This window comes from Neovison vison, chromosome 9 (assembly GCF_020171115.1).
Source record: "Neovison vison isolate M4711 chromosome 9, ASM_NN_V1, whole genome shotgun sequence".
NCBI lineage: Eukaryota > Metazoa > Chordata > Mammalia > Carnivora > Mustelidae > Neogale > Neogale vison.
Window position 1 is genome coordinate 75,507,046 of NC_058099.1, and position 26,385 is coordinate 75,533,430.

The 26,385-nt window shown below is 38.0% G+C and overlaps 1 protein-coding gene across 3 annotated transcripts in view; it reads right to left on the reverse strand.

The window, feature by feature from the left end:
- The window catches only part of NAA35 (N-alpha-acetyltransferase 35, NatC auxiliary subunit), a 103,166-nt gene that overhangs the window by 35,350 nt on the left and 41,431 nt on the right, over positions 1-26,385 (reverse strand). For all 3 annotated transcript variants that reach the window (XM_044265780.1, XM_044265779.1, XM_044265781.1), the window contains exon 12: positions 546-724. In XM_044265780.1, coding sequence (XP_044121715.1) covers positions 546-724 — 179 coding nt within the window. The remainder of the gene's footprint in view (positions 1-545; positions 725-26,385) is intronic.

Below are 26,385 nucleotides of genomic sequence, written 5' to 3' on the forward strand. Positions count from 1 at the left end.
TGAAAAAAACTGTGACATATGCTTACAATGGAATACCATGTAGCTATTTAAATAATGTAGAAAAATGTGTATTTGTTGACATGAAAAGAAAGATGTTCACGATAAAGAGATTAGTGACAAAAGCAGGCTACAAATACCATGATCTAATTTTTTGTATAAAAATATACATGTATGTATGTATTTATGCATACTCATATCTATGTGTATATGCACACACACATTTACATATAAGAAGTTTTGAAGACAGAATCCAGGGTTTAAATCCTCATTCTTAAAACTTGGGGGAATTATCTAAACTTTAGTTTCTTAATCTCCAAAATGGATAGTATATAATCCTTATAAATGAAACAGAAACAAATACACATACAACATACAGACACACACCACACACACACACACACACACACACACCCCTTAATTCTCCAGCTATCAAGGAAAACAAGTAAGCAATTTTATTTACCCTTGGGACAGTCAGCCTCTAAAAAGTGATAAACTATTCTGTTGTTCAATCAAAACCATATTTCAGAACAGACATTTGTACTTACCAGGATACAATGTAAATTTGTTAAATTGACCACCTCACAAACAGTTTTTATTCTATCTATTAATCTTGCAAAATAGTTGACCATTTCTTCCCTTTTAATTATTTTTGCATATCGAGGGAAGGTAGGTGGAAGTAGCCTCTGGTTAACAAGGGGCTCAAAACCCATCATAATTGGATGATCTAAAAAGGAAAAAAAGTTAAGATTTTCAATGTTTTGCTGAATCTTAAACCTCAAATACTAGTAAATATAAAAAGAGAAAGGCCAATTTCAAAAAGCATCTCCAAATTCGTCACAATATTCTCTAAACAAATTTTATAATTTATAAACATCTCTATATATTTTTGAAGGAGATAAGCAGATTTAATAACCCAAAAAATAGTACTTCCTACTACATGGAACTGGAAGTAGTGACAGAAAGGGGTTGCTACCTCCCAAATACCCATTAGCCAAGAATGGGATAAAACAGGGTTAATATAGTCCCTTAAAAAAAAAAAAAAAAAAAAAAGGAAAGCAATGCTGTATTAACCATGAGATTGGGGGGGGTGTAAAATGGGAACACAAATTGAAGCTGTCTTCCCTTCAATTACTGAACAGTAGCATCAACTCAAATTCAGTTACCTAATAATGCAAAACAGAGAACAGTGCCCACCCAACACCCTACCCCCTCCGAGTCTAGAATACATTTCATACTGACATTAATTATAGAAATTCAGAGTGCTTTAAAATATAAATAACCTTTTACAAGAGACCTAAGGGTGACTTCCTCTTTTCCATTCTCTGCTCACTGTGACCTCACTTTTCACACTAGTGCAAGGCCCCACCTAAGTTTCTCTCAACCTGAAATCTAAAATGAGGAAGTATAAGAAATGAGAAGTGATTAAGAATTTGGGAATCGGATTCTCTTGCTGTACTACAAACAGGCTATAAATCAAGAATAAATAGAACAGCTTCGGATGTTAATGAAAGATAAAATTAAGCTAAGTATGGGAGGCTAGGACCCTCTGTGGTTTAATCTGTTAAGCGTTCGACTCTTAATTTCAGCTCAGGTCATGGTCTTAGGGTCGTGAGAATGAGCCCTGCCTTGGGCTCCACACTAGGCATGGGCCTGCTTAAGATCCTCTCCCTGTCCCCCTCCCGAGCCCCCCCAAATTAAGCAGGTGTCATTATTAAGAATTAAAAGACTGATATTTAATCAAATTATAATAATACTCCTATGATATAAGTAATTATTCCTAAAGAACAAGCAAATAAAGATGTCCCCTAAGGTTCCTGGCTTTCTTCCTCTTCTCCATACTTAAGTGTTCCCTGGTTGAAGTTATTTATTCGTATAAAAACTCCAATTTAACTAATGTTTCCCAGGCTAAAATCATTAGCCCACCATCTTTCTTCTGAGCTCCAAACCGGATTTCTAACTGCATAATGGACATTTCTACCTTGGTACCCCATATCATCTCAAAAGGAACATATCCAAAAACTGCCATTATCTTGCCCCAAACATTGCTTCTTCTGATATTCCCTTTCTCAATAAAATGATCCACTGCCTTTACAATTGCTTACACCAGAAACCTTCTTGTCCACTGTAATCAATGCTAAGTATTCCTATATCCTAACATCCACTGACTGTCCCCCTCCCCCTTCACTCTTACTGCCACTGCAAAAGCCTAACTCATTTCCCTACACTGAATACTCCTTCATTAATTAATCCTGTACACTGCCACCTCAACTGTTTTATCTAAATGACAACCTCGATTTCCTTCCTTAATTGAAAAATTCCATCGGCTCTCTATTACATAAAGTACAAAGTCTTTCGTAGGGCACCAGAAGGTACTGTGAATTTCCTGCCACTCTTTTAGGGGGAAAAAAAAAATCTGTATTCCGATGGAAAACTATATACTGTCAGATTGATTCAAGGCGGCTATTTGACAAACCTACAATAGTAGGTAACTGATAGAAGACATGCAAATTGTGTCCTGGCAGAGATTCACCTGACTTCCTCCCAACTCTACAGAAGAGTTTTGCCTCCATTTATTTCAACATTCCAATGCTCCATATACATTTAAAAATTTTATATCTTATTTAAAATAAGATTTTACTTATTTGAGGGGTACCTGGGTGGCTCAGTGGGTTAAAGTCTCTGCCTTCACCTTGGGTCATGATCTCAGGGTCCTGGGATCATGCCCCGCATCAAGCTCTCTGCTCAGCCAGGAGCCTGCTTCCCCACCCCATCTCTGCCTGCCTCTCTGCCTACTTGTGACCTCTGTCTGTCAAATAAATAAAATCTTGGGATAAAAAAAAAAAAAGATTTTATTTGAAAGAGAATGCACAAGTGAGACGGTGGGGGCAGAGCAAGAAGCAGGCTCCCCACTGACCAGAGAGCCCAATGCAGAGCTCAATCCCAGGACCGTGGGATCATGACCTGAGCCAAAGGCAGATACTTAACTGACTGAGCCACCGAGGTACCCCTAAATCTGAATGTTTTAAAACTTCTTATGTCTAGTTATTTCACTAAATGAGTTTAACAAAATCCTTAACACATGCTCATTTTTACATCCATATGAGGAGTCACAGTTTTTACTTTTTTTTGAAAGTCATCTTTTAACATGCTCTATTCTCTAAGCACTATAAGCTATAAGCAAGCACAGACTTAAAAAAATATCATGTTCTCTTATGCCTCTTTATACTTATACATGGACTATTCTTTCTGCCTATAAAGTCTACACCTTATTCTTAGCCTGAGACCTCCTACAGCTTGGGTTCCCTCTCATGCTTGGCCCTCCCCCAGGTATTGTGTATATTCACGGCTACACTGTCCACGTGGGATTATGTCATTCTTCCCTCAGGTGTCCCAAACACCTAAATACCCGGCTCATTACAAGCATTGGATACATGTTTTGTGAATGATATATTCAAAATAAAATGAAAGACTGTTACCAGTATAATAAAAGTTTTAATTTCTGATTTATAACACTGCATTTAAGGTAAATGTAGTAGAGAGGACACTGTACCATACCAACATGAATACGTTTTGGCCTTTAATGATAAATGCACAGAATCTAAGTACTTAAATAGTACATTATCCTTATTTTCCCTGAAAGCATTCTAATTTTCATTTAAAAGTATTACCCAAAAATATTCTCTTATTCTTAATACACATATTTTAAGGCTTTAAACCACAAGTAGGAGATATGGCCACCCATGAAAATCTGTATTACCATGAAAAGAAGTAAATATTAATGGGAAATGCATATAAAATACAATATATTCTACATTACATTTTAAAAAAGATTTTATTTATTCATTTGAGAGAGAGAAAGCTCATGAGTGCACAAGCACTGGAAGAGACAGAGGGAGAGGGAGAAGCAGACTCCCCGCTGAGCTGGGGGCTCAATCCCAGGACCAGAAGATCACAAACTGAGCCTAAGGCAGATGCTTAACCATCTGAGCCACCCATGTGCCGCATCTACATTATATTTTTATACAAATTTAAAAATGCAACACAAAAGGTTAAGCTCCGACTGGATTTCGACTCTGGTCATGAACTCAGCATGGAATCCACTGAGATTCTCTCTCCTTCTGCCTCCACCCCTCCCCCCACTCTCACAGGCTCTCTGTGAAATAAAAGAATAAATCCTGACCTCTACCCACTAGATGCCAGCAGCATCCCCTTAATTGTGAAAACCAAAAATGAGTATAGACATTGCCAAATGTCCCTGGGAGTCCCCAGCTGAGAAACACCGGTCTAGACAAATACAATAAGCAACTTTAATTCAGTGTGGATAACCTCAGGATGTAACAAGAACATCTAAACTATGGAAAAATTAGGTGAAAGACAAGTGAAATCTAAGGAAAGACTCAAATGATAAGACGTTAGTAATATATTGGGTCAGGAAAAAGTATTCCAGGCATTATCAATGGCCTAGAGGATAGAGAATATGGTTCCTTTTCTTTCATAAAGAGCTCCAATTTTCCAAATCATAATTTCTCCAAACTCAGGAAGTAAAAATATATGCATATAAATAGAACGGGGACAAAGTCCCTATGCATAAAGTTAGAAGGTATCTATATGCTTCTCTCCATTCCCCAGATATACTTAAATCGCAATCCCCTCCCAGCATTTCTCTGAACCTAATCCTTGTTAATGGTTAAAGTTATTCCTAGTAACTATTTTTAAGTCTCAGCTGTTGCTGAATCTCATACATAAGAACTCTGTAACTGTTCTGTACAAGACATCATAACCCTTCTGAGCAGACATGAGGGAAGAGCTGAGATAAGAGAGACTGAAGAAGTTGCTCGGAATACAGAGTAATTGAGCAGGAAAGGGGCTAAAAGCAAGGCAGGAGTTTGCATCGGTTTCATGGCAACATAAAGTATGAAACCTTTTAAGAAGTTTTATCACACCCAGATCCCTCTGGGAATAAACTGCTCTAATGGTTTTTTCCCCTATACTTCATGTTATCTTCTCTACCACACAATTTACTACACACTGTCTGCTGTTAAAATAACCTTAAGAGCCCTTACGAAATAAGTCTGAAAAGTTGAGAATTCCTATTATTTTCTACCCAAAGTGGGCTGTACTTAATTGAGTTTTCCTGAATTGGACACACAGCTCAAACAAGATTAGCTTCTAGACTTTCTTCCCATGTTCCAAGTCTGTAGAGGTATTATCTTGATTTTCAAGTTAAAATACTTCAAATATACTTCTTAGTACAAGAATGTCAAATAAGAGGATATCCCCCTCCCACTAGCATTCTTTTTAAAATAAAACAATTGGGGTGCCTGGTGGCTCAGTTGATTAAGATTCTGCCCTCAACTCAGGTCATGATCCCAGAGTCCTGGGATGAAGTACCACATTGGGCTCTGTGCTCAGTGGGGAGTCTGCTTCTCCATCTGCTCTTCACCCTGCTTGTGCTCTCTCTCAAATAAAATCTTTTTAAAAAACACATAAAAATAAATATAAATGATAATTATTATTCTCTAAAACATTTTATACAGCAAACAGGTTTAGAGTGTTTTGGTTACTAAAATTCTTGTTAGACAACTCGTTTATTTTTAACATTATTTATATTTAACATTATTAACAACAGGAAAGTCCTACAAAATAGTACAAGGCTGGGCGCCTGGGTGGCTCAGTGGGTTAAACCGCTGCCTTCGGCTCAGGTCATGATCTCAGGGTCCTGGGATCGAGTCCCACATCGGGCTCTCTGCTCAGCGGGAAGCCTGCTTCCTCCTCTCTCTCTGCCTGCCTCTCTGCCTACTTGTGATCTCTCTGTCAAATAAATAAATAAAATCTTTAAAAAAAAATAGTACAAGGCTCTTGGATATAAGATTTACAGTAACACTGTACTTTGATTTAACATAGCAAACTAAGTTATTAAAATTGATTAGATGCCAAAATTAAAGATCCAAAAATCTATCAAGAGATAAAAAGGACATATTATTTTCATACAACATCTCTCCCCAAGGTTACATAGGCAATTTATTGAAATAACAAGTTTTGGATGCTCTGAAGTTAGAAGGAATTCTGGAAACCAATGCAGAAGCTGCTAAGGATTTGTTAGTGATTCCACACTTCTTGGCTACATTATTTCCTTTTATAAAATGTTTAACAGGGGCGCCTGGGTGTCTGTCTGTTAAGTGGCTGCCTTCGGCTCAGGTCATGATCCCAGGGTCCTGGGATGAAGCCCTGAGTTGGGCTCCCTGCTCAGCAGGGAGTCTGTTTCTCCTCTCCCTCTGCCTACTGCTCCCCCTATTTGAGCTCTCTATCAAATAAATAAATATTTAAAAAAGTAAAATAAAATAAAAATGTTTAACATTATGCTAAGTGAAATAAGACAGAGAAAAAAGGCATAGCCCGATTCAGAAGCAAAAAGTACGTCATTGGTTACTGGGGATTAAGGGGAAATGGGGAAGGATTTACTGTTTAATCAGTATGGAGTTTCAATTTGGGAAAATGAAAGGTTCTGGAGATGAATAATACTGATAGTTACAGGATAATGTGAATGTACTTGATGCCACTGAACTACACACTTAAAAATGGTTAAAACAGCAAATTTTATGTCATGTATATTTCACAATAAAAATACCTACAAAAAGGCATTAAACCAAAAGTGTTCAATTCAAAAGGCATGGCCTCAATGAATATTCTATCATAATCACTGATGAGAATAACTTACTGTGCAATATTATGTGCACGTCTATATATTTTGAAATTTTTGGTGTGTATTTCTGAATAGGTATACATGCAAATGATAAAAAAAAGTTTCAAATGAAACAAAAGGGTATACAATGAAAAGCAAGTCTCCTGTCCACGTGTGTTAATCTCTTGAGAACTAACCATAAGTTTCTTCAATGTCTGGGTATTCATATACATATCGATTTAAAAAAAAAAAACTTTACTGAGATATAATGTACATACAATTGAATTTAACTATTTACCTACAATTCACTATTTTGAAAAATATATATAACCATGAATTCACTACCAATCCATGTGTATACAACATTTCCATCTCCCCAAAATATTCCCAGTGACCACTCCCAGGCAATTACTTCCTCCCATGCCCCGAAATTATGGAACTCCTTCTCTCAATAAAGATTAATCTTTCCTACTTTTTAAAAAATTAACATATAATGTATTATTTGTTTCAGGGGTACATGTCTGTGAATCATCAGTCTTAAACAATTCATAGCACTGCTCATAGCACATAGTCTCCCCAATGTCCATCACCCAGCCACCTCATCCCTCCCCTACTCCCCTCCAGCAACCCTCAGTTTGTTTCCTGAGATTAAGAATCTCATGGCTTGTCTCCCTGTCTGGTTTCATCTTGTTTCATTTTTCCCTCCCTTCCCCTATGATCCTCTCTCGTTTCTCAAATTCTACGTATCAGTGAGATCATATGATAATTGTCTTTCGCTGATTGACTTATTTCGCTTAGTGTAATACCCTCTATTTCCAACCATGTCATTGCAAATGGCAAGATTTCTTTTTTTTTTTTGATGGCTGCTTAGTATTCCATAAGAAACCTAGGAATAAATCTAACCAAAGAGGCAAAGAATATGTACTCAGAAAACTATAAAGTTCATGAAAGAAATTGAAAAAGACAAAAAGAAATGGAAAAACGTTCCATGCTCATGAATTGGAAGAACAAATACTGTGAAAATGTTCATGCTACCTAAAGCAATCTATACATTTAATGCAATCCCCATCAAAATACCATCAATTTTTTCCAAAGAAATGGAACAAATAATCCTAAAATTTATATGGAACCAGAAAAGACCCTGAATAGCCAGAGGAATAATGAAAAAGAAAACCAAAGTTGGCAGCATCACAATTCCAGACTTCAAGCTCTATTCAAAGCTGTAATTATCAAGACTGTATGGTACTGGCACAAAAACAGATACACAGATCAATGGAACAGAATAGAGAGCCTAGAAATAGACCCTCAACTCTTTGGTTAACTAGTCTTTCCTACTTTTGTACAAAGAGAATCATGAGATTTGAGCACTTTAATATCTGGCTTCTTTTAGCATGTTTCCAAGATTTATCCACTATGTTGAGTATATCAGTACTTCATTCCTATTATTAAGAAGTATTTCATTATCTGGATATACCATTATCTGTCCATTCACATATATTCCTTTCTTTAACAAAAACACCAAAATATTATACATGTTGATCTTTTTTCAACTGTTTTTTTTTTTTAAAGATTTTATTTACTTATTTGACAGAGAGAAATCACCAGTAGGCAGAGAGACAGGCAGAGAAAGAGAAGGGGAAGCAGGCTCCCTGCTGAGCAGAGGGCCTGATGCCAGGCTCAGTCCCAGGACCCTGAGGTCATGAACTATACACCAAAGGCAAAGGCTTTAACCCACTGAGCCACCCAGGTTCTGAGTGTTTTCTTTGAAACACTCTCAAAGTTGCGAGTACAGTCAATACTGAATAACCCTCGAATATGCTGTGTTATTCTTACAAATATATACTCATATATTCACAATACACTAACCAGAATTAGTAAAATAGCATGGACCAGTTATCATCATGTAATCCTTAGAATTCATTCAAGTTTCGCATACTGTTCCAAAATGTTCTTCACATCTATGTCAGAACCAAAAGATGCATTTAATTTTGATTTTTAGTCTCCTTCCAAGCTGGAAAGACCAGGAACCTGGCCCTCCTGTGCCTCTTTCCTGAGGCCAAATATTCAAACTCAAAGATAAAATTTAAGCCAAAATACCAAGTAGGAAAGAAGCAATTACAATTCTTCTAAACTCAGGAAAAGTTCTGTAAGTTGAGAAGTGGCCTTCTGTAGGTTCTAGGGCTTGCAGTAGCGGAGGGGTGCACACACATGAGCCCTCACAGCCTGGAGCTGAGGCTGGGCAGTGGCTATTGGATACGATCAGGGACGATAAGATGGTAGTAATTTTGTGTACTGCCCTTCAACTTCACTGACATGTCCCTATCACTCTTTCAACACTTTATGCACTTTTAGCATGTAAAATACTCCAGGCTCATCATCTTCTTTCCCTACCCTAACCGTGGAATCCTACAAGATATGCTAATTTCTTTTATTATTTTGTTTTGTTTCCTGCTTTACTGAGATAATACAATGTGACAGGTTTTTTTTGTGTGTTTTTTTTCTCAATTTATTTATTTTTAGAAAAACAGTATTCATTATTTTTTCACCACACCCAGTGCTCCATGCAATCCGTGCCCTCTATAATACCCACCACCTGGCACCCCAACCTCCCACCCCCCCGCCACTTCAAACCCCTCAGATTGTTTTTCAGAGTCCATAGTCTCTCGTGGTTTGATTTATGTATTTATGTATAAGCTGTGAAAGGATATACCCCCATCAAGTTAATTAATGCATTTATTACCCCACATATTTACTATTTATTTCCTCTGATGAGAACATATAAGCTCTATTTTCTTAGCAAATACACAATGCAGTTGGATTTTTTTTTGTTTGTTTGTTTTAAAAGATTTTATTTATTTGAGAGAGAGCACAAGCACAGGGAGGAAAGAGGGAAAGGAAGAAGCCTCCCCATTGAGCAGAGAGCCCAGTGTGGGGCTGGATCACAGGACCCTGAGATCACGACGCAAGTTGAAGGCAGACATTAACCACCTGAGTCACAATGCACTGTTATAACCTATAGTCACCATGTTCATACACTGTAAGGTTCAAACCTTACAAATGAAAGTTTAGACCCTTTTACCAACCTCTTCATATTTCCCCAGGACTCCCACAACCATCTTTTTACTGTTCCTATGAATTCAAGTTTGTTTTTGCTTGGATTGCACATATAAGTTATACCACACAGCACTTGTCTGTCTTTGGCTTATTTGACTTTGTATAATGCCCTCCAGATCTATACACTTTGAACAAATTATAATATCTCCCCCTTTTTTGGGCTGAATTCTACTGTGTGTGTGTATAAATATATACACCATATTTTCTATACCTATTCATCTATGAACAGACACTTAGGTTGTTCCTATACGCTGACTATTGTAAGCAATGCTGAAGAAAGGTTTAATGGAAACCAAGAGAAAGCAGGGTTAGCTACACTTATTTTAACACAAAATAGACTTTAAGCGAAAAACTATAATAAAAAACAAAGATTGTCAATATATAATAACGGGACTAATTCATCAAGAAAATAATTATAATTATGCACCTAACAGAAGAACACCTAAATATATAAAACAAATATTAACAGATCTGAACAGAGAAACAGACAACAGATTAAGAGCAGGGGACTTCAATATCCACCTTCAACAATGGATAGATCATCCAGACCAAAAAAAAAAAGGAAGAAAAATCAATAAAGAAACTGAGTACTTGAGCTGTACTTCAGTCCAAATAGACCTTAACAAGAAATATATAGAACATTCCAACCAACAGTAGCAGAATATACATTCTTCTTAAGTGAACATGGAACATTCTCCATGACAGATCAAATAATAGGTCACAAAACAAATCATTTAGCAAATTAGAAAAAACAAAAGCATGCCAAGTAACTTTTCTGACCACAACAGTATGAACTAAAAATCAACAGGAGGAAAGCTGGAAAATTTACAAATATGTGGAAACTAAACCACCAATGAGTCAAAGAAATCAAAGGGAAATCAAAAAATACCTGGAAACAAATGAAAATGGAAACTCAACATACCAAAACCTACAGGATACTGCTAAAGCATTTCTGAGATGCATATATTAAGAAATGAAAAAGATCTCAGATACAGAACCTAACTTTACACCTTAAGGAATTAGAGAAGAACAAATTAAGTCCAAAATTAGCAGAAGGAAGGAAATAAAGATCAGAGCAGAAATGGAGACTCTGCTCCCACCCATATAGGAAAGATGAATGAAATTAAGAATTGGTTTTAGAAAAGATAAATAAAATGGACAAATCTTTAATGGATTGTAATCCATTTTTTTAAAAATATTTTATTTATTTACTTGACAGAGAGAGATCACAAGCAGGCAGAGAGGCAGGCAGAGAGAGAGGAAGGGAAGTAGGCTCCCTGCTGAGCAGAGAGCCCGATGCGGGGCTCGATCCCAGGACCCTGAGATCATGACCTGAACCGAAGGCAGTGGCTTAACCCACTGAGCCACCCAGGCACCCTGTAATCCATTTTTTATTGGAGATTTTAATCCATTTGCATTTAAAGAATAACTGATAGGTATGGGTTTACCATTTATTTTGGTTTTTCTTTGTCTTGTTTTGTTTTTTTAAGAGAGGAGGGAGGGGCAGTGGGAGAGGGAGAGTTTCTTGAGCCCCATGCAGGGCTTGAGCTCATGACCCTGAGATTACGAACTGAGCCAAAATCATAATGGACTAAGCCACCCAGGCACCCCTTCCCATTTGTTATTTTGTTAACTGTGTTCTGGTTGTCTTATAATTCCTGTGTTCCTTTTTTCCTTCTCTTGCTCTCCTTCATTGGTATTTGGCGATTTTCTATAGCAGTATGCTTTGAATTCCTTTCTCTTTACATTTTGCATTTCTACTACAGGTTTTTGTTTTGTGGTTATCCTAAGGCTTGCACGAGAACATATTTATAAGTCTATTTTAAGCAGGTAATAACATCAAACACATACGAAAGCTTCCTCTCCCCTTATTTTGCTCTGGTTATCACAATCTGCATCTTTTAATATTGTGTATCCATTAAATTGCTGTAGTTACAGATATTTTTTAATACATTTGTCTTTTAACCTTCATACGAGAGTTATAAGTGATTTACTCACCACCACTACAACATTAGAGTATCCTGAATGTAACTGTATTTACTTTTACCAGTATTAAACTTTCATACATTTTCCTGATACTAATTAGTAACCTTTTATTTCATCTTCAAGAACTCCTTTTAACATTTCTTGTAAGGGTGGGTCTGGGGATGATGAACTCCCCCAGGTTTTGCTTCTCTGGAAAACTCTCTCATTCAATTCTGAATGATAACTTTGATGGGTAAAGTACACTCGGTCTGAAGGTTTTTTGCTCATCACTCTAAATATACAATCTTTATCTCTTTTGGTAAGGAAGATTTCTGCTCAAAAATCTACTGACAGTCTTATGGGGGTTCCCTTTAACATAACAAGTTGCTTTTTTTTGTTGTTGCTTTCAAGATTTGTTACTCATATTTAACTTCTGACAATTTAACCATTATGTGTCTTGGTATGGGTCTCCTTGGATTTATCTTCTTAGTACTACCTAGACTTCCTGGATCTGGAAGTTACTTTCCCAGGTTTAGGAGTTTTCAGCTGTTATTTCTGTGAATAAGCTTTCTGCTCTCTTCTCCTTCTGAATCCCTATAATGTATAAACTGGTCTGCTTTTATGACCAGTTTATACATTATGGTATCCCATAATCCTAAAAGCTATCTTTACTTCTTGAATTTTTTCTTTCTGCTCTCTGGATGAATTCCACTGACCTACCAAGTTTGCTGATCTTTTCTTCCACTTAATTTAGTTTGTTTGGAATGCCTCTACTCAATTTTTCATTTCAGTAATTGTATTCTTCAGATCTGTGATTTCTCTTTGGTACTTTATATATTTTCTTTGTCCTTGCTGTAATTCTTATTTTAGTCATGCATTGCTTCCCGACTTTGGTAAGAATCTTTATAACTGTTATTTTGAACTCTCAATTAGGCAAATCACTAATTTTTGTTTAAAATCTGTTTCTGGATATTTATCTTGGTCTTTTGTTTAGAACATATTCCTCTATTTTCTTCATTTTCCTTGACTATTTGGTTTCAGAGCATTAGATAAAATGTCACCTTTCCCAGTCTTGACAGAGTGGTATCATGAAGAAGATGAACCTTGTGGATCACACTTGCAATAGCCATTATTTTTCCATTTGAGACAGTTTTAGAAGTTTTTTTAGGTACTAACTTTTAAAAGAGTACAAATAGATTTCACACACCTATTAAGAACTGCTTCTCTGTTCACTATAGCCTTGTGCGTCTCATGGACATAAGACCTGCTAGCTTTCAAAACTAGGTATTTTAGGTGGTTGTACCTACAGAGGAAGTCTTAAAAATTGGGGTGCTAAATGTGAGGGCCAAATCTTTTATTCCTCAGGTAGAGGCTGGGAGTTGGGGATGCTCTCCCAACTATATTATGGTGTTTTAGGAATGGGAATTATGGTGAGGCTATGTCTCAGTATTTACTACCTTTTTTTTTCCTTCCCAGATTTATTTACTTACTTGAGAGAAAGAGTGCACATGTATGTGCTCAGGGGAGAGGGACAGAAGGAGGGAATCTTCAAGCAGACTCCCCACCAAGCACAGAGCACCACACAGAGCTTGATCTCACCACCCATGAGATCATGACCCATGCCAAGACCAAGAGTCAGCACTCAACTGACTGAGCCACCGAGGTATCCCCTTTCCTACCCATTTTAATGTATTTTTTTCATCTGTCTGATGTGTAGTACTTGCTCAGCTGGTTTTCAGACCTTGTTCAGAGAGATGTTCCATGTGTAGCTGCACATTTATTTAGTAGTGTGTCCATGGGAAGGGAGCCCTCCTACATCATCATCTTGGTCAACTCCCACCCCCCAGTTCATTTTAGTGAACAATGGTCTTAGGAAGCAAGTTCTGGGTGTTGGGTGTTTTCACTGCTATTAGGGTCAGTGCTCCCATGTTCTCTAGATGATAGAGCCAGAAAATGTATGTATGTATAAGGATATATATGTACGTGTGTTTCCCTACACACACACATATTCATGGATATCCACACTTATATCTACATTTCTGTATCAATCTATATATATTAAAAATTATGAATTTATTCCCACACCTTTAATGTCAAGTCAATATTAATGTCAATAGCTCAGTGGTAGAGCATTTGACTGCAATATTACAGAGCTCAAGATAGTTTTCTACCTTTCTAGAAATTAGCATAAGTCCCTAACTCTGAGAAATGGGGCAGAGCACAATTCTCAACATATTTTTAAATATGATCAATTCCACTCTATGTAATCAATCTTTGTTTTAGTTTCTAAAGCTGTTGTAACAAATTATCACACAACATTTATTATCTCACAGTTTTGTAAGTCATAAGTTCAGTATCACTTTCATGGGCTAAAATCAAGGTGTTAACAAGGCAGCACTCCACCCAAAGGCTCTAAGGGAAAGTCTGTTCATTGCTTCTTCCAGTTTCTGTGGCCACTAGAATTCCTTGGCCTGCTCATGCCAATCTCTACCTTGGTCTTCACATCGTCTTCTCCCCTTGTGTGTATCACTCCATCTCCCTCCGCCTCTCTTTTAAGAAGGCAACTTAATAGCACTTAGGACCCAACCAGATAACCCAAGATTATCTCATCAACAGATCCCTACCTGCTCACATATAAGGTTCTGAGAATTAGGACTCTGATGCTTCGGGCTATCACTCAGCCCACTACTACCTCCTTAAAGTGACATCCACCTCCTCTCATAGATGGGCTCTTGTATTATTTAGGCTCTGACATGCCAAGCCATCACAATGCCTACCCTGTTTGGGCTCCTATACATCATGCCAGGCCACTCCTCCAGAGATGCCTCCTTATCTCTTTTGAGCTTTGAAACTCCATGCCAGGCCACCTTCATGTACAGATAACCTTCCTCGACCGGCTTCAGCTGCAACACTTAACAGAGCCAACTTTCCATTCTGACACCCTCATCTTGCTGCTTAGGCTGATATTCAATGCTGAGCTATTCTCCTGGGCAGATGGCTCACTACACCCCACTTCTAATCTGACATCCTGCCCTTGGGCACCTTTCCACAGAAACAGCTTCTTCAATATGCATAGGCTCTGAAACCCCACAGCAAGCCACCTCCACACAAGATGCCCTTCTCTCCCTGCACGGTCTCCAACAGCTAGGCACACAGCTACCACTACAGGGATGTACCTCTACCTGCCTCAGGTTCTAGCACCCCAGGCCAGGTGACACTCACATGCCCTCCTCGCACTGTCTGGGCTCCCACATGCCTTTTAGGCTATAAAACCCTGCCCTAGGCTGCTTTCCCATAGACACACTCTCCTCATCCTATTTGGGCTTTTTTTTTTTTTTTTAATATTTTATTTATTTATTTGACAGAGATCACAAGTAGGCAGAGAGGCAGAGAGAGAGGAGGGGAAGCAGGCTCCCTGCTGAGCAGAGAGCCTGATGTGGGGCTCGATCCCAGGATCCTGGGACCATGACCTGAGCCAAAGGCAGAGGCTTTAACCCACTGAGCCACCCAGGCGCCCCTCCTATTTGGGCTTTTGATATATAGCACCAAGTTGCTCCCAGATGGTTGCCCTCCTGATATTGCTTAGGCTCAGGGAACCAAGGTCAGTTGTCCTCCTGTGCAGATACACTTCTCACCTCACCTGAGAAGCAGTGAATCTAGCCACGCAGCCTCTTATGATGATGCCCTCCTCAAGCCACTTTACGTGCAGAATCTTGTTCCAGGCCCACCTCTTTGCAGATCCCCTCCCCACTCAACTACCATTCTAACACAGACATATGCTCACCCCACACAGGCTTTGATGGCCCTAAGAACTATCCTGCTACGATGACATCCTTCCTACCCACATGGCTGCAACACACTGTGTCAAGCCACCCCTACTCCTTTTGTGGACACCATTCTAAAACTGGGTCATGTTCTAACATGCTGCTCTAGTACTGAGGCCCAGCTCGCTCAGACCAACTTCATGGCTTCAGGACTGAATTTTTTAAAAGCAGAAAGAAAGAAGAGCAAGAAGCAGATCTTATTTCTGTTCCTACTTCACAGGAAATAGATGCTTTCTTCTGAAATGCTTTTGACATTTTCTTTCACTAGTTTACTTTGGTACATTTTCCTTCTGATAACTGAGAAGTTTTCTTAATTTTATAGCTGTTAAGTTTCTGAATATCTCTAAGGTTCTATTATCTTCAGGCAGGTATCTATTAATCTCACCTATAAAAATCAATGATTTTCCACTGCCTTTATCCACCAGATTTAAATTACCTCCATCATTATCAATTACCTTTGTATATTGAAATATATATTTAAATAATAGATTTATTGACTCTCAAACTATCTTTGGACAAAAGATATGAAAAGTCTTCTCTCTCCCCTTTACCTTCTGATTTTTAAATGATTACTTCTATATTGTCAAGGTTCATGACACTTAAGTTATATTTAGTAAAATCAATTTCCATAGCTGCTTTTACTGCAGTTCTACAATGAAATGGGTTTAATGCTTACTGCCTACCCTTTGTGCCATAGCTTTTCCATTGATGATTCGGTAAGCTGAATTTCATTCATTATTACAATCTTTTTCCTCCAGGAAAGTCACACAAAAAAATGTGTCCAGAGTCCTTTTAAGTTTAAAAACCTGTCAACTTACTTAAGATATCACTTAAGAGAGAAAATTCTTAGATCACAGTTCCTTACCCAAAAACTTTAAGGTACTGTTCTAGTTTCTGTGTTCAATGCTCATGCGAAGGACTCTGAAGTCAGGCTACACACGTAACGGTGGCTTTTTACCTAATGTAATTTTACTAGGACATAATTCTTTATCAATTTTTGCCTAGGACACATTCTCACCTTCCAATTAAACCTGTAGACTTAATTCTATCTGCTTCTTTCTAGAAATGTTTATCATTTTCTTTCTTGTTCTGTTACTTGGTTATCCTCATAAGGGACACCAATTTTAAGTATGCTGAGTCCTCTTTGGCTACTATTTTCTAATACTTCAAATATTTTTATTCACTTCCACTTTGCTTAATTTTTTTTAAAAGATTTTATTTATTTATTTGACAGACACAGATCACAAGTAGGCAGACAGGCAGGCAGAGAGGGAGGTGGAGGCAGGCTCCCTGGTGAGTAGACCGATACGGGGCTCAATCCCAGGACCCTGGGATCATGACCTAAGCCGAAGGGAGAGGCTTAATCCACTGAGACACCCAGGCACCCCCATTTTGCTTAGTTTTTAACTCAGTCCTGATCTCCATGTCCTTTACAACTTTTCAGCAATGCATTGCATACTTTTTACTATTTTCAGTGAGTTCTTCACTCAGGATTTTTCTCTTCTCCTTACCTGAACTCTGCCTGCTCCCTTGTACTTTGTTATTACTTCTTACTTCACTCATAATATTTCCGCTTTGTGATCTTGTTTTATAGGAGTTCCTTAATTTTTTAATAAATTCATTGACACTGTGCATAAAAAAATGTTGTGGTCTATGTTTTTCATCTGCCTTTTTTCTTGCCTGCTTATTAATTTTCTGGAATATTTGTGTATAAATAGTGTACTGTTGCTTTTTTAAAGAATTTTTTTTAAGGTTTTATTTATTCATTTAACAGGGAGAGTGGAGAGTACAAACAGGGAGAACAGCAGGCAGAGTGGGAGGGAGAAGCAAGCTCTCTGCTGAGTCAGGAGCCAGATGTGGGACTCGATCCCAGGACCCTAGGATCACCACCGAGCCAAAGGCAACAGCTCAACAAGTGAGCCACCCAGGTGTCCTTGTACTGTTGCTTTTTAAATATTACATTATGGAGTGAGTGCTTCCTGAGTTGATTATATGGCTGAGATGTTAGAAGAGTATTCTAGACTAAGAGGAAGCCTCACCGACTTGCACTTAAGCTCCATATGATGTGCATGTGTGAGCAAGCAAAAGAAATTCCTACTTTTCTATCTCCTTTACTAAACAAAGATTACCAGTTGCTAGACTGATAATTAGTATCCTTTCTTGCAGGAGGAACATCTATAGTGCATTTGCATGGCCTCTGTTGGAGCCCTTAACTCCTTTGTATCTCCTGGATATTAAACAGACAGGTTCCCACAGCCAACTTGAATACCCCACTTTTACTTATTATTCCAAAAGAATCCTTGGTTTTGTTCTTCAGATTACACCAACTACTTTGAAAAACGTGCTTTGCTGGTCCATTTATATTTATGCCAAGAAATCTTAGAATCCATTCTTAATGTCTCCGTCATCTGGGAGACTCCTACTGTGTTTAGCAGCTCTTCTGTTTTTTGGCCATTCTACTTTCGTTTGTATATAGGGTTTTCTATTTCTTTTTAAAAGTTGGGAGGATTCTGTTTCTCATGTTCTTTATAGTTTTCAGTTGGTTATATAGAGGAAAAGCAGCGAAGACATCTTTACCATCTGAAGTCATCTTTACTACCTAAAGAAGACCACAAACCTTCTGGATTTTTTTAAGGAAAAAAAAAAACAAAACCCTCACACATGGATTTAAGGGAAAAAAAAAACCTTTAAATAAAAGAGTAATATAAATTTTGGAATCATGATGATATACCACTAGAACTAATGTTATATAACAACTGCATCTCAATTTAAAAAAGAGTAAACAACTCAAGTTTCTGGCACAAGTACCTCACAGGATAGGCCTCTCTAATGGGTTGTGATTTTAAAATAAAGTCAGCTCCTACTTCTCTTGTATACTGCCCACTGACAAAGAAAAGCAACCGGATTGAGGAAGCAAAATTTCTGTTTCAGCAGCAAGCTCAGTCCTCAGGAGGTTAAAGCTACCATATTACCAAATGAGGTACCTCTTCCATTTCCTCTTAACTATTTCTTTTGGAATTTGCCACCCTGTCAACAAATAACAAGCTTACAGTGCTACTTCATACTTTTTCAGTTTTACACATTATCTCTGATTTACTCCTTTAAGAGTAAATCTGATTTATGTCTTCAAGACGCCAGAGATATGTATGTATACTATAAGTATGTATAAATCATATGCATATATACACTTCTGTCCCCTAGTCTCTAATACAGCTAAATCACAATTTTATTATGATCAATATTCAGGCATGTGTACCATTACATAAATGATATTCATATCTGGACCATGGAAAAGTTTGCAAACATGGAAATAATTTCTTGATTTATTCTGAAATTAATCACTGTCTTACAATTCAACCCCAAATCCTTTGCCAATCCTCTAAACCTCTTACTACATAAAACACAATAGCTACTGTATTAATTTTATTGGTGAGAACAGAACTTATATCTACTTCAAGACTTTTCCCTAAAGCCTGTGACCTTCTCCAAGCTGGGCTTGCCCTTCAAGTACAGTGCTGAGTTACTACCTGGTAACCTCAGTGCATAATTACCTTGGGGATTTTCTTCATTATTCTTTCATGCCGGATTCCCATATTCCCCAAATTCCTTGCTTTCCTTTTTCTTGATTAAGCTTTTTTTTTATTCCAGTAAAATTAACATGCAGTGCTATATTAGTTTCAGATGTACAATAGGGATTCAACAATTTGATACATTACTCAGTGCTAATGACAAATGTATTCTTCTTCTTTTTTTTTTTTTTTTAAATGTATTTATTTGACAGAGATCACAAGCAGGCAGGCAGAGAGAGAGAGAAAGGAGGAAGCAGGCTCCCCGCTGAGCAGGGAGCCCGATGTGGGACTCGATCCCAGGACCCTGAGATCATGACCTGAGCCGAAGATAGAGGCTTTAACCCACTGAGCCACCCAGGTGCCCCGACAAATGTATTCTTAAACCCCTTCATCTATTTCACCCATTTCCCCCCACCACAGGTGGTAACCTGGTAACCACAGGTTTGTTCTCTATACTTAAAAGTCTGATTTTCATTTGTCTCTTTTTTCCTTTGTTTATTTCTTTTTAAACTCCACATTAGAGGGGTATCTGGGTGGTTCAGTTGGTTAAGTGTCCAACTCCTGATTTCAACTTAGGTCATGATCTCAGAGTGGTGAGATCAAGTCTCATGTCAGGCTCTGTGCTCAGCACAGAGTCTGCTTGTCCCTCTCTCTCTGCTCTTCCTGCTACTCACTCTCTCGCTCTCCCTCTCTAATAAATACAATCTTTAAAAAGCAATTCCACATTTGAGTGAAATCATATGATATCTGTCTATCCCAACCAACTGACTTCACTTAGCATTATACCCTTGATCCATCCATGTCACTGCAAATAGCAAGGGCCCATTCCTTTCTATTGCTAAGTAACATTCCAGTGTGTATCTGTGTGTGTGTATAAAACTGCATCTTCTTTAGCCACTCCATCAATCAATAGGCACAGGCTGCTTCCCTACTTCCCTACTGTAAATAATGTCGCAATAAACACAGGGGTGCATATATCTTTTTGGATTAGTGTTCCTCTTCTTTAGATAAATACCCAGTAGTGGAATTACTACGTCATATAACTCTTATTCTTTAATTTTTTTGAAGAACTGCCACACTGCTTTCCACAGTGCCTGTAGCAGTCTGCATTCCAACAAGTAGCATGTAAGAGTTCCTTTTTCTCCACATCCTCACCAACACTTGCTGTCTCATGTGTTTTTGATGTTAGCCATTCTGACAGGTATGAGGTGACATCTCACTGGGGTTTTGATTTGCATTTCCCTGATGATGAGTGACACTGAGCATCTTTCCAAGTGTGTGCTGGCCATTCGGATGTCTTCTTTGGAGAAATGTCTGTTCGTGTTTCCTGCCCATTTTTAATAGGATTATTATTATTTTAGATGAACTATATATGTTTTTCATATACTTTGGATACTAACTCCTTATTAGATACATCATTTGCAAATACCTTCTCCCATTAAGTTGTCTTTTTTATTTTGATAATTGTTTCCCTTCCTGTGCAGAAACTTTTAATTTTGATGTAGTCTTCAATAGTTTTGCTTTTGTTTCCCTTGCCTCAGGGGACCTAATCACAAAAATGTTGCTACAGTTGATGTCAAAGAGATTACTACCTGAATTCTCTTCTAGAATTTTTATGGTTTCAGGTCTCATAGCTAATTCATTAATCCATTCTGAATTTATTTTTGTTTATGATGTGACAAAGTGGTCTAGAATCATTCTTTTATATGTAACTATCCACTTTTCCCAACACCATCTGTTGAAGAGACTTTTCCCACTGCATATTATTGCTTCCTTGCTCAAGGATTAATTTGCCACATAATTGTGAGTTTATTTCTGGGCTCTCAATTTTGTCCCACTAATCTAAGTGTCTATTTTTGTGTCAGTGTCATACTGCTTTGATCGCTATAGCTTTGTAAGATACCTTGAAATCTAGCATTTTGATACCTCCAATTTTTTTCTTTTTTAAGACTGCTTTGGTTATTCAGGGACTTCTGTGGTTCCAACCAAATTTTAGGATTTCTAAAGAAGAGCTAATACCAAATTAATTAATTTTATGATTTCTTTTCTTGCTCTGTGAAAAATGCTGTTAGTATTTTGATAGGGATTGTGTTAAATCAACAGACTGATATGGGTATTATGGCTTCATTTTAATATTTGTTCTCCTAACCCTTGAGCATGGAATATCTTTTCACTTTGTGTCATCTTCAATTTCTTTTTTAGGATATATGTCTGTCCCCTCCTTGGTTAAGTTTATCCCTAGGTATTATTTTTGATGCAGCTGTAAATGGAATAGTTTTAATTTCTTTTACTGCTACTTCATTATTAGTGTATGGAAATGCAACAGATTTCTGTATATTGATTTTGTACCCTTCACCTTACTGAATTCATATATCAGTTCTAGCAGTTTTTTGATGGAGTCTTCAGGGTTTTCTACATATAGTATCATGTCATCTACAAGTAGTGAAAGATTTATTTCTTTCTTGATAAGGAAGGATAAGGATACTTTCCTTATCAAGGAAGAAATAAATCTTTTTTTTCCCTGTCTGATTGCTTGTGCCTATGACTTCAAGTACTATGTTGAATAAAAGTGACGAGAGTGGACATCATTGTTTTGCTCTTGATCTTAAGGGAAAACTCTTAATTTTTCACCATTGAGTATGTTGGCTGCGCATTTTTCAGACCTGGCCTTCATTATATTGAGATATGTTCCCTCTATACCTACTTTTTGAGGGTTTCTATAATGAAATGGATGTTGTACTTTGTCAAATGCTTTTTGACCTCATTCTATGAGGTCAGCATCTACTAAAATGATCCTATAGTTTTTTTCCATTCTCTTATTGATGTAATACAGCAGACTGACTGATTTGGGAATCCTGAATCATCCTTTCAGCCCAGGAATAAATTCCATTCAATCATGGTGAATTTTTTTTTTTTTTTTGGATGTATTGTTGAATGCAGTTTGCTAATACTTTGTTGAGGATTTCTCCATCTATGCTGCATCACGGATGTTGGCCTATAATTCTCTTTTTTTGTAGTATGTTTATCTGGTTTTGGTATCAGGGTAATGCTGGCCTCATAGAATGTGTTCATAAGTTTTCCTTCCTCTTTTGTTTTTTAGAATAATTTGAAAATATAGGTATTAACTCTTATTTAAATATTTGATAGAATTCACCAGTGAAGCTGTCTGGTCCTGGACTTTTCTTTGTTGGGAACTTTTTGATTACTGATTCAGTTTCACTGCTGGTAACTGATCTGTTCAAATATTCTATTTCTTCCTGCTTCAGTTTTGGTAGCTTGTATGTTTCTAGAATGTATCCAGTTCTTCTAGACTGTCCCAATATTTTGGCATATAATTTTATATAATTCTCTTATAATCCTTTCTATTTCTGTGATGTTATTTCTCCTCTTTCATTTCTGATTTTGAGAGTCCCTTCTCTTTTTTGATGAGTCTGGCTAATGGTATATCAATTTTGTTGACCTTTTCTAAGATCCAGCTCCTGCATTCTTTAATCTATCATTTTTTTAAAGTTTCTATTTCATGTATTTCTGATTTAATCTTTATTATTTCCTTTCTACTACTATTTTGGGGTTTTGTTTGTTCCAACTCCTGTAGGGGTAAGGCTGGGTTGAGATTTTTCTTGCTTCTTGAGGTAGGGCTATATTGCTATAAACTTCTCTCTTAAAAAACCACTTCTGTAGCATCCAAAAGATTCTGGACTATTTTTTTTTTCATTTTCACTTTTCTACATGTGTTTTTTAATTTCTCTTTTTTTTTTTTAAAGATTTTATTTATTTTTATTTATTTATCAGAGAGGGGGGTGGAGAGAGCGAGCACAGGCAGACAGAATGGCAGGCAGAGGCAGAGGGAGAAGCAGGCTCCCCGCCGAGCAAGGAGCCCGATGTGGGACTCGATCCCAGGACGCTGGGATCATGACCTGAGCCGAAGGCAGCTGCTTAACCAACTGAGCCACCCAGGCGTCCCTTTTAATTTCTCTTTGATTTCTTGGTTGATCTAGTCATTGTTTAGTAGGCTGTTATTTAACTTTTTGTATTTGTGTTCTTTCCAGATTTTTTTTCTTGTGGTTGATTTCTAGTTTCATAGCATTGTGGTTGGAAAAGATGCATGGTATGTGACTTTGATCTTTCTGAATTTGTTGAATTTTTTTCATGGCCTAACGTGATCTATTCTGGAGAATGTTCCATGTGCACTTGAAGAGAATGTGCATTCTGGGGCGCCTCAGTGGCTCAGTAGGCTAAGCATCTACCTCTGGCTCAGGTCATGATCTCAGGGTCCTGGGATCCAGTCCCATGTCAGATTCCCTGCTCATCCAGTAGCCTGCTTCTCCCTCTCCCCATCCCTCTCCTCCCTGCTTACTCATTCTCTCTCTCTCTCAAATAAATAAAATCTTTTAAAAAAGAAAAAAAAGGGGGGGAAGGATGTACATTCTGCTTATTTAGGAATGTTCCAAATATATCTGTTAGATCCATGTGATCCAAAGCGTCATTCAAAACTACTGTTTTCTTGTTGATTTTCTGTTTGGATGATCTATCATTGATATAGATGAGGTATTAAAGTCCCCTATTATTAAAGTACTATCGATTGCTTCCTGTGTGTTTGTTAATAGCTGCTTTATGTTTTCGGGTGCTCCCACTGGGTGCATAAATATTTACAATCGTTGTCTCTTCTTGTTGGATTGTTCCTTACATGATTACGTAGTATCCCTCTTTGGCTCTTGTTGCAATATTTTTTTAAAAAGTTGCTTTTGTTCATTTAAGTACTGCTATACACTGGCTTTCTTTTCACTTCCATTTGCATGGTAAGTATTTTTCTATCTCTTCACTTCAGTCTTCATGTGTCCGGCCCCTTTAGGTCTGAAACGAGTCTCCTGTAGACAGCATATAGCTGGATCTTGTTTTTTTTTTTTAATCCATTCCACCATCCTATGTCTTCTGATCAGTCCATTTAGTCAACTTACATTCAAAGTAATTATTGATAGGTATGTACTTACTCCCATTTTGTTACTTGCTTTATGGTTCGTTTTGTAATTCTATTATCTTGCTTTCATCTCTGACGGTTTGTTGGCTTTCTTTGGTGAAGCTTTCTTTCCTCTATTATTTCTTAGAACAGTTTGATATATTTGGATTCCTTTCTCTTTATTTTTTGCATATCTATTACTGGTTTTTGATTTGTGGCTACCATTAGGTTTACAAATAACAACTTCTATATGTAGCAGTTCATGTTAATGTGATGGTTGCTTAAGTTTGAAGCCATTCTAAAAGCACTAAACTTTTAACTCCTCTCCCCATTTTAGGTATGTAGTGTCCTACTTTACATCCTTTTATTTGGTGAAATCCTTGACTAAAATTTATATACTGATTTTACAGCTTCTGTGCCTTATAAGAGATGCCTGAGGGGCACAGTCAGTTGGGTATCCAACTCTCGGTTTCATCTCAAGCTGTAATCTCAGAGACGTGAGAATGAGCCCTGAGTGCAGGGTCTGTAAAGGCTCTCTCTCCCCAGTCTATCCCCCAAAATAAATAATAAATCTTTAAAAAAGTAGTGGCCTCATTAAGAAGAGGCTCTGTGGTGACCTATAGTACAATGTCTCCCATTCATCAGAACCTGGTGCTTTAGGGTATCTCCTATGTGTGTTATGTGCACCCTACCTGTTGTGACTGAGCCATGTTTGTCTTTAGTGCAGTCATCTGCAATGGCTCTCTTTGCCTTCTGTGGACAAAGTTTGGTCCTTTTTATTTGTGGGACAGTCTGGTGCCGCCTTGGGCTTGAGCTGGGTCAGACTGGGCATTTGCCAGAGCCATGGTCACACAATACTGCAGGCTACTTTCCCTGTGTCATCCCCTGAGCATTTTTTTGGTGGGTAGCACCTGTAGTCAGACCCTATGTGTGCCCCCAACCCATTATGGGGCTGCAGTTGGATCAGGGTGTGTGGTTTCTTGCCCTCTCCCCAGGAGAAGAGTCACTTTGAGGGGCCCTGATCCTTGTTGGGGATGACTGCACACTGCCATGCTTGCAGTGCCACTTTGGATGGACTCCAGTTGAGGATGTGTTAGCAGGGGTGGGTCTGCAAGTGAATACAAGGAGGGGCACGCAGAGTTAGCATGGTCTGTGACACTCTGCTGTGGTATGGTAATAGAGAGGCTTTGGGAAAACTCCTGCAGTGGTTGTGTTGGAGGGAGCAGGTCTAAAGAGCATGGGGTTGGGATATGCTGTTAGTAAGCTAGATGAAGAGGTGTGCAGCATTGGTTCTCACAGGTGTCTGTTTCCAGCTGGGTAGGCCGGGAAAATGGCGCCTGGTAGCTCTTTTGTTTTTAGAAAAGTCTCCTACAGATCCCTGCCCTTGCAGCACACTTCTGAGTCCAGCAAATAAATTTTGTTCTGCTTCTAATTCAAGATTAGAAATCATCCCCCCAACTGCTGCTTCTATGCTATATCCAAGCAGGGTTGTTATGTTGCCTCTTAAAGGACAGGGACTCAGTTTCCTATTGCCCTCTAGCTCAACGCTAAACCTAATGACTTTTAAAGTTCTGGGTGTTAAGACCCACTGATTTTAATGCAATAAGCTAAACCCCTCTGGTTTTTAAAGCCAAATGTTATGGGGATTCATCTTTCTTGCATAGGTCCCTCAGGCCTCCATGTGGGGTCTGCTTCTCTCCCCTCTATTCTTGGTGTTCCTCAACCCTGCAGATAGCTCCAAGAGTCTGTTTAGCTTCTGACCATGTCTCTGACCTTCCTACCCTCTTCCATGTGGCCTATTCTCTATATTTAGCTGTGGAGAGTCTGTTCTGCCAGTCTTCAGGTCATTTTCTTGGTTATTTATACTGATGTGGGTGTTATAAAGTTATCTGTGAAATGAGGTGAGCCTAGGATCCTCCTACTCTGCCATCTTCCCCAGAATCCCCTTAGTACCTTGTTTTAATGGAGCATATATACCAGTAATATCTTCAAAAGCTTTGGGAGATTAATTTTGAGACTTTACCTACAATTATCTTTCTTCACAATTAAATGATAGCTTGAAACTAGGATTCAAGATTGCAAACCATCCCCCGACCCAAATTCTGAAAACACTGTTCCATCTTTTTTTAATCACAACTCTGAGATATAATTAATGTAAAATTCATCTATTAAAAGTGTACAATTTAGAGAATATAAATACCTCATTATATTGAGTTTTAAGAATCACAATTGTGGGGCGCCTGGGTGGCTCAGTGGGTTAAGCCGCTGCCTTCG